Source organism: Borostomias antarcticus, assembly GCF_949987555.1.
Source record: "Borostomias antarcticus genome assembly, chromosome: 22".
Classification (NCBI taxonomy): domain Eukaryota; kingdom Metazoa; phylum Chordata; class Actinopteri; order Stomiiformes; family Stomiidae; genus Borostomias; species Borostomias antarcticus.
In genome coordinates, this window is record NC_140255.1 from 5,237,824 (window position 1) to 5,247,631 (window position 9,808).

The 9,808-nt window shown below is 45.7% G+C and overlaps 1 protein-coding gene across 1 annotated transcript; it reads right to left on the bottom strand.

The window, feature by feature from the left end:
* Positions 1 to 1,875: 1,875 nt before the first annotated feature.
* rab9b (RAB9B, member RAS oncogene family) lies at positions 1,876 to 8,264 on the bottom strand. The gene is made up of 5 exons (XM_084455811.1): positions 8,067 to 8,264; positions 6,238 to 6,866; positions 5,928 to 6,114; positions 5,507 to 5,704; positions 1,876 to 5,326 (listed from the first exon to the last, which is right to left on the bottom strand). Exons 3-5 carry the CDS (start codon positions 6,105 to 6,107, stop codon positions 5,093 to 5,095), a joined length of 612 nt encoding a protein of 203 aa, XP_084311937.1. The 5' UTR covers positions 6,108 to 6,114; positions 6,238 to 6,866; positions 8,067 to 8,264; the 3' UTR covers positions 1,876 to 5,092.
* Positions 8,265 to 9,808: the final 1,544 nt, after the last annotated feature.

Sequence of the window (9,808 nt, forward strand, 5' to 3'; positions counted from 1 at the left end):
CTGACACACACACACACACACACAGCTGTTGTCACCCAGCTCAGCAGAGCTGCCCGACCCAGAGTGGGGTGGTGGAGAGGGAATGGGGAGCTCTAGAGGGGAGGAAGGGTTCAGGATTGGCCTGGATGATTTTAAAGGGACATGTGGGGACAGGGTTTTGTTCAGTGTGGGTTTGTTCTGAGGAAGAGAAGTCCAACATTCTTTTATTTCCTGTTTGGAGGGAAGTGGCCAGTGAACTGCAGGTGCATATTTAGGTGCCTACTCTTTAGTTTAAATCATCTGCGAAGAACTCTTCCTCTCATGTTGTGGTGTGATTTGACTCCCCCTGCTGTCTGAGCATGGTCCAGTTGCTGTTAGAGAGACGGACAGTATTCCTTTATCTCTATTATATAGGAAATGTGTAGTTATTGTATAACACAATTGTATTACTTGCTATGTAGATGAATGTACTAATCTTAACAATTTCAAGATTAAACTATGTCTATTAACAGATGTTGTAAGTAGATGTGTATAAGTTATCCAACTTGGATAATTTAAGTAGATGTGTATCAGTAAATACAACTTGGTAAACTTCATCCTATGGTCCAGGTTGGTTTTGTGAATTGACGGCTGGCTGTTTTTCAGGATGCTATGTTGGTAATAAAAGATAGTCTTTCCATTCCAGAGAAACTGTTACTATATCCGAGTGAAGGTTGATAGTAGGTTGATGTCTGGTGGTTGGTGCTTTAATACTAGAACCTTGGTCCTCAGCCTTGTCCTCCCAGGGACACGTGGGTTTTGTGTTGTCCAGTAGTCAGATACCTCGTTTAGACTCCCCAGCACTATGAGACCAATGGGGGAGTCCTAAAAGGGCAACCTGAGTTAAATCTACCAGGCAGCCTCGTTCCTGAGCCCATGAGGGGGCGTCTCTCCTCTGCTCTCCCCCCTCAGGTGCAGGCCAGCCTCCGCCTGGCTGTCAGCAGGACAAAGCGGAGAGAGAGGAGGAAGAGGGAGAAGGAGGAGAGGAAGAGCTATGCACTGTATGGGAAACTGCTGAGGGACAGAGGGGGGGCCTTGTGCTCTCCCTACGCCCTGCACACATCATCAGACTCATCCTAACCCCGCACACATCAGACTCATCCTAACCCCGCACACTAACCCTGCACACATCATCAGACTCATCCTAACCCCGCACACATCAGACTCATCCTAACCCCGCACACTAACCCTGCACACATCATCAGACTCATCCTAACCCCGCACACATCAGACTCATCCTAACCCCGCACACTAACCCTGCACACATCAGACTCATCCTAACCCAGCACACTAACCCTGCACACATTATCAGACTCATCCTAACCCCGCACACATCAGACTCATCCTAACCCAGCACACTAACCCTGCACACATTATCAGACTCATCCTAACCCCGCCATCCCAGTCCCTACCAGACCTCCCCGGAATGATCAGATGGAAGTTGGAATATAGGCGTTATTGAGACGGCCTGATGGTGGCACTGGTTCTATGAACAGGAACATACAGAAGCACTCTAGCATTTGAAGTCATACTTTGTGCTTACTTTACTTTCCAAATGTTTGTTTTTGAGACAAGTCCAACGTTATATTCTTACTTCCATTGCCAAGTTAGCCTTTAAAAGAAATCCTCAGTTAATGATTTAAAGAATGTTTAAACTGAGAAAAGAAAATGTAGGGAATGATGACCTTATAAGGGGTGAAACAATGTTTTGCTTTTTTGTCAATCATTTTCAACCTTATTTCCTAGTTAAAATAAAGAATCCAAATCTACACATTTCCAATGAACTGGGACTGCAAATGTACTATACATCACAGAAAACCTCCAACAACCACTTGTCACTGCTTGCCCTGTGCTTTATTTGTCAGAGTACAGTTCAGGATAGTACTACATCAGTCTGGGTCTCTGTAGTGCAGGGATGAAGGGACCAAAGCAGTTGGATATTGGAGCAGTAATGCAGGTAGGTACACAACATCTCACACAGAGAGAAGCACTCACGGTAACACAAAGATGAAAACGAAAATGGGCTTTTGAGGGTCCCCTGTGAATGACCTATATATGCTAAAACTACTGCAGCTGTTGATATTCAACAGGTTATGGTTAGGGTCAGATTTAGTTGAATGTTTGCTATGGTTAGGGTCAGATTTAGTTGAATGTTTGTTGATAGTTGAAAAATGATGGACCATCTAGGACCCCCGTTACCACAGCATAACAGTGGTGTTTAGTCTCCGCTTCTACAGTATCAATATTTACGAATGAATATCCTTTTTAGTGAACATATAAAGTCATATGGGTGTGTGCACTGTGGGCGCTGTAAGATTCCTTGTTATACTTCAACATTAATTTCTTAACAAAAAAAACAACTGGTTGCAATAGACGAAGTGTCAATTTGATAACGTAGTCTATAAAATAAGTAATCTTAGATTACGTAGTGTATGAAAGTCTCTTAAGATTTCTCAGGAATATTAGCCTAGTGGCCCACACCCTAAATCCCAGAGCACCAGTTCATTCACGTCACCATGCCAAGGAACATGGTTATTGAACAATATGGTGCAGAGGCACTAATACAGCATGTAATGACTCAGTAAGGAACACTCATACAGTAAATAGTCACTGTAAAGTACTGTGAACCAAAACACATGTCGTCTGTAGCACAGTAACCCAGTTTATCTGAACACCATGGTCTAGGACCCCATTCTGAACAGAATACTGGTGTGCAGGTAGAGCCTAATACATAGCAAGAACATTAGAAGAACACAGGGTTTGCTTTGAAAATATTATTCACAGTGAAACTGCAATGGAATCACAAGTATTAGGCTAGGCCATAGGCCTATTGTTATCAACAGGGAAAGCAACTATGGCCTACCATGACAGATCATTCAACATAACAGTAGAAAAGATAAGTAACTGGAACCGTACTGAATTCCAAATGCATGTGAACCTGTATGCAATACTGTGCCAGTTGTTTATCCATGCAGACCTGGTCTATCTGCACAACTGAACACCACCTGGACAACTAAATAAATAAACAAATAAATGACTTGCACCCAGGGCAAATTATTATAATTGTACTGGTGTAGAAAATCATTCAGTACCATCTACACCTGAACATGAACACAGCAGGGTTTCCAGATAACACTGATAGGTTTGACACTGCTTAGTGCCACTGGAAGAACAATGGTAGGTCTTTACATTTAAAGGAAACAGATGTTTCTTTGTGTTCGGGGTGTTTCACAGTCAGATAACCCTAACGTAACCAAAACGTAACAGTAACCTAACCATAACTTATGGGTAACAACCATAACCTAGCAGTAACCGTCCCTAACCTAACGGTGACCCAACCCTACCCTAACCCTAACTTAAGAGTAACATAACAGCAGTCTATTATCAGCTAACTGCATCACCAGCAGACCTGAGGATTAGTGTAGTATGACAGTGTGGAGAGAAGCTGAAGCAGTGTAGAAGTCAGTCAGGTTAACACACACACCATTATCATCCTCATCACTCTTCAACACACAGATTGAGACTTAAAAAATAGCAACAAAACCCTTCCAGGTCAAAAGCCCTCAGTAAATAACGGACCACAGATCACAAGAAGATGGACCTGCCAATAGACGGCTCCCTAGAGGTGGTTACCTCAATAAAAACAGCTTTAATTCCTACACTTTGAAAACAGTTGATTAAAGCCTGGTAGTCAATAGGGCCTTTGTAAACGGATCTAAATGAAGACACTAAAATGACAGAAATGTCCAGCATTTTGAACACATACTAAAACTGCTCTATAGTACACTTGTAATATGTAAGACACAACACTAAGACATGAACTGGGAGATAATACGGCACCATCAGATATAGCAAAGTATCTGGACCAGACAAATCAAGTCAGATGAATCAGTCCCTAATAAATCAAGTCAGACGAAACAGTACCACAATAGTGACAGAGTCCACTGTCATTCTGTGACCTAACAGCACTAGAGCACACAATATGTCCCTTTGAAAAACAAATCACATTCCCTTTTACACAGCCAACCCCTGGCCTCCCTATTCCTGCTACTGCTGCTACAGAGGAACATGCCATTAATGTTGTCTGTTCTCAAACAGGAAGTCGGAGCAGAAAGAAGAGCATCACTTACAGGCATGTCTGTGCCCATGTCAGTGTTCTATTCCCTCGGCCTGCCAGCACGCCAACCTCCGTCACCAGACCTGCCAGGCAGGCTGCGTGGAGTTATAATGCCCTCTACAGTGTACCCGTCAAACCTTGGAGGACTTGGGAGATGGACAGACAAGCTAGATATGGTGACTGTGATCCTGTGCTACAGTACAAGCAGAAGGTGCTCTCAGAGAGATATGAGGAGACGGTCTCGGATTAATATTATGCACACAGAAGGAGTTAGTGTAACAGGGATAGGCTATAGTAGAAACCCTGCAGACACAAAAAGCTGAAGCAAGATAAAGAGACTGAGATGTTTTTGTGCCACACTGCCGTACGTAGATATGTTTGTGTTAGAAAAACCTAGTGTAATTGTACTCAATAATACCACCATCAATAACCTCCTCCTAGCCCCACTGTCTTAAAACCAGCTACATCGATGGATATCAATAATCCAGTACTGGTTAGAGCAGAGCTATCAGACAGGCAGTACCGGGTCACGTTAAGAGGGAGAGACACCATCCTCCCCTAGAGTACCAGGAGTGAGGAGTCCCAGAGTCAGGTCTAGACCGTCGTATATTATATAGACCATGGGGTCCCAGACAAAACCATATTATATAGACCATGGGGTCTCAGACTGTACCATATTATATTGACCATGCGGTCTCAGGTTCAGGTCTATACTGTACCACATTATATAGACCATAGGATCCCAGACTGTACCACATTATATAGACCATAGGGTCCCAGGCTGTACCATATTATATAGACCATGGGGTCCCAGAGTCAGGTGTAGACTGTACCATATTATATAGACCACAGGATCCTACAGACAGAAAGCTCCTCTCTGGCTCGCATTCCAGTTCCAGCCAGAGATACAAGAGAGGCAGGCAAGAAGTAGGACGGGGCACCTCCACCAGTACCCAATCAGCAGCAAGAAGAGCGTGCGGTTTTGCGGTTGCCGTGGAGATCAATGGTGCTGCTCAGAAGCGAATGGTCGATCTGGTCCTCCGCGGCCAGCACCTCCCTCACCGCGGCCTCGAAGGCCGCGCCCACGTTGGTGTCGTCCTTGGCACTGGTCTCGAAGTACGGGCAACATCCACTCTCCTCGCACCACGCTCGCGCCTCCTCCTCACCCACCTCTCGCGCCTCCTTGTCCACCTTGAAGGATGGATTTATTTTAGTCAGGATTAAAAGACACACAAGATGAAACCTGGTTTATACTAGTACAGACCGGCAGAATGGAGCAGGTCAAGGTCACCAAATGCAGGTAAAACCAGGCTTAACACATCCACATATTGCTAATGTGGTTCTGAACTGGTAAAACAAACACAACAGCACCTTGTTTCCCAGCACCACGAAGGGGAACCTGTCAGGGTCTCTTATGTCAGAGTAGTACATGAACTCCTTCTTCCAGGCTGGAAGGTTCTGGAAGCTCTGGAGGTCATCCACGGCAAAGGTCAGCAGGCAGCAGTCGGCGCCGCGATAGAATGGTGTCCGCAGGGACTTGAAACGCTCCTGGCCCGCCGTGTCCCAAATCTACAGCACAATACACAGTCTGCTAGTCTGGGACTGGCTCAAGGACACAGCAGTGGGAGATTGAACCTTATCTGAAAACAACAGCCCTCCAATAGTCAACCACCAGTCCCCCACTCTCACCTGGCTAGGGATTCAAACTGACAACTCGTGCAGAGTGCCACCCCCCCCCCCCCCTTTCACAGCCAGAATAGGAATTATAACCGGCAACTTTTTACCCACCTACCTGCAAGGTGACTAGGCGTCCGTCCACCTCCAGGTCTCTGTTGAGGAACTCCACCCCGATCGTGTGGAAGGACTGGGAGTCGAAGCGGTCAGTGACATAGCGGTTCATCAGGGAGGACTTCCCCACCCCTCCGTCCCCCAGCAGAATGACCTTCAGCAGCAGGCTCTTCCCACTCATCATGCCACACCTGGGGCACATATTGTTGGCTGTAAAATAGGCTACTTGGGGTACACTTATTTACATCAACCTAGTATAATGGGACCAATGGAACAGTCCCTAACATGTGGACTATAAGGTAAATCAAACTTACCCAGAACACGTTTTAATACTTTAAAGTATTTTGTTGGTGTATGTGACCCAAGTCTGCATCACGGCCCCTCCTGCTGGCTCAGCCGCCCTCTTCTCTGGAGTTAGGAACAGCTGGGACCAGATCTCTCTTCTTAGGTACTGCTGGGACCAGGTCTCTCTTCTTAGGTACTGCTGGGACCAGGTCTCTCCTCTGGAGTTAGGGACCGCTGGGACTAGGTCTCTCCTCTGGGGTTAGGGACTGCTGGGACCAGGTCTCTCCTCTGGGGTTAGGGACTGCTGGGACTGGGTCTCTCCTCTGGGGTTAGGGACCACTAGAACCAGGTCTCTCCTCTGGGGTTAGGGACCACTAGAACCAGGTCTCTCCTCTGGGGTTAGGGACTGCTGGGACCAGGTCTCTCCTCTGGGGTTAGGGACTGCTGGGACCAGGTCTCTCCTCTGGGGTTAGGGACTGCTGGGACCAGGTCTCTCCTCTGGAGTTAGGGACCACTAGAACCAGGTCTCTCCTCTGGGGTTAGGGACTGCTGGGACTGGGTCTCTCCTCTGGGGTTAGGGACTGCTGGGACTGGGTCTCTCCTCTGGGGTTAGGGACTGCTGGGACTGGGTCACTACTATAGGCTGCACTCCAGCAACCTGAGCGAGAGTGCAGGATGGAGGGATAGACATGGATAGAGATAGCGAGAGACAGAGAGAGAGAGTGAAACAGAGCTGTCACCAAACCCTAGCTCCGCGAAACAGGAACATGCTGGTCGGTGGCAGGAACAGTAGCGGACAGCTAGAAATCTTTATGATAGTCAGGGAACAGTGAAAACCAAAATAGCTGGGTAGAGGCCGTTAGAGTCGAACGAGAGCCTGCTTTCTGTCTCTGGTACACAACATCCTTGACCTTGGTATGTCACACTGCCATGTGGCATGTACTTTATAGTTCAAATGTGCTGTGGTCGAGATAGAACTGTGGTTGGGTTCTAGGATGTTTACTGCCCCTTCGGGACACCTGGCGCTGGTGGGGGTCAATGACTTCAAAGACAGAAACTCCCCTTCTCACTACAGCCAGCGATTGGTTGAACTAAACTTAAATGTATGGCACAGAACCAACTACCAAAGAGAGAATAACTATTGCTACGGCCACTATCTGTGTTCTTCCGTCCCAACGTTGGCCAACTATAAGCAATGTGATTTGTTGGGCTTTGTCATAGGAAAAACTCCATTCCGAGATAATGCAGATGAATCACTGAAGCTGCAGTATGAGCTAGCTTTAGCTACCAAAGAATGACCCACAACAATAACAACAACAACAACAACAACGATGAGTCAGAACCATGAGTACACTAGCTATGCAAGAAAACAACACTGCGGCTACGCTGGACATCCAACAATATAGGCATGTGTCGCATATATATGGTAATGCGATTTAGTTGATAATACATGACGTTAGTACTAGCTATGCTAGCCAGATAGACATCAGCTAGCTAATGTTAGCTAGCTACTGCTAGGCATAGCCAACTAGTGCTAGCTAGCAATCATAAATATTCAGAAATATGCGACTCAACCACCTACACTTTACATTTACATTGTACTCATTTAGGAGACGATTTATTCAAAGCGACTAGCCTGATAGCCTAGGCATGGCTAAGTGCATTTGTCTAGAGTAGCTAGCACTAGCTAGCATAAGTGAACTGTACGTCCCAGTCATCGTTAAAGCTGAACAAGTGACATCAGCAGTACTGAAAGACTGCTCTAGATCATGCATATATACACAATACACTTAAAACTAAAATAGGCCGATCACGCGTGAATCGTAAGCAATGGCAATTGTTGTTGTTGATGTTTTACCTTATCATCATATTCCAAAGTGTTGATGAGTGCACTCTTCATCCCCATCTGATGATCTGTGGACATGCACTGAACTTGCTGTGGGTTTGTGTCGATCCAGACAGTTCGCATGGTCCTAAAGTCCACATGAGAAATATGCTACAGACGCTACACGAGTCCATACCATAAGTAGTACAACATTAATTCACGACATACCATGATCAAAGAAGAACAGGAAGCATGATCTTATGAGAGATGCGAGAAAAGAGACAGGATATGCTCTGCTGTGGCTGGTTTAACTCCAACCCAGTAGGTGGCGGTACCGTCGATGTTGCAAGGCATTGAAGCAATAACTCATGAGAGGTTGTGGTATATGGCCAATATACCACGGGTTGTCTGCGCCGAGTGCCGTCGACCAGCACAGCGTGGTATATTGGCCATATACCTCAACCTTCAAGTGAGTTATTGCTTTTATACAACGGTTACATAATCAGGAAACATTTATGGGATAAATACTAGGCATGTAACGAATTCACTCAACTCACGATGCGATTCCCGATGCAGGGTTGACGATGCGATTTTCTCACAATTTTTTTTACAAGATGAACTTGCAGACAAATTATAACTTGCATGCTGTTTTTGTTTTGTCTGTTAACTTCTCACCCTTATCAGAAAACAGGGAAGCCAAAATGCGTCCACACATCTGACTTGAAACTTGTGGGTGCATCCCATGGATGTATTAATAGAACTGGATAGGGTCACTCCATTCACTGACTGCTTGAAAGAGTGAAGCCCTATTGAACTGCGCCATCTTTGAAAAAAACACGTCACTGATACCTTTGACATGCAGTCAAAGGTATCAATGACGCGTTCTTGTAGTCCGCTTTTGTGTAATTGTAGCTTAAATTATAATGTTGGCTTGGCAACTTGAGAATATTTCAGTTGTGTACACTAACTTTTATGAAGTGTTGTCGTGGGCCATTGTTTCCTAATTACAGGCAATGGTGGAGTCTTCTCGAGTCTAGCAGGCTCGCGCGAGCTCCTGCACGTTCGTACTGTTTCATCGCTTGGAATAAAATGCGATAATTAGCTTACTCATTTATTTCGCATTAACCCACGACACCGTTAGTATGTGTTTGTTTTTAGGCATTCATTTTTCCGAAGTTAACGTTAACAGAATACTAGAAGCCCCAACAACGGAGCTAGGCTAGCTAGCAGGATTTGTTATAGCAGCCATCTTGGCTTTTTTGGTTACAGCAGCCATCTTGGTGGATTTCATGTTACTCTTAACTGTTGAAATGGTTGCTCATTCTGTCAAACGGGTAAAGAATTGTGTACTACGTTTTCACTCGCATACAAATCCAAATTTTGCATAATAGGTACTCATGATGTGGACTACTAATATAGTGTCTTGCAAAATCTATTTAATTACTGAGTGTGAAGGGTGGTAGACATGTTGCCCTGTTCCTCTAAACGTGTCAGAAATCACGTGGTCCTGTGGAGTGTGCATGTCAGCCAACGAGAGGGTCACCCACCAACTCTCTCTCTCTCTCCCTCTCTCCCCTCCCATGCTCTCAGTTGCCAACCTCCCAGTTCTTGTTTGAACTGAGCAAGAAGCAGGTGAGCGGGACAGGAATAGGCGCTAAGACGGGGACAGGCGTGGCCAGGGGCAGTCCTGGGACAGCACCACAGGCTCTGTGAGTCTTGTTCAGTTGAATGCCCTCATGAGTATTAACAGAAGAGCACCATATACATATGCACAC

Coding starts and splice junctions, on each gene's coding strand:
- rab9b (XM_084455811.1), bottom strand. CDS start 6,107: ATGATGAGTGGGAAGAGCCTGCTGCTGAAGGTCATTCTGCTGGGGGAC. Junction 5,705..5,927: donor GACGCCTAGTCACCTTGCAG/GTAGGTGGGTAA, acceptor ATTGTGCTGTAG/ATTTGGGACACGGCGGGCCA. Junction 5,327..5,506: donor TCGTGGTGCTGGGAAACAAG/GTGCTGTTGTGT, acceptor CCATCCTTCAAG/GTGGACAAGGAGGCGCGAGA.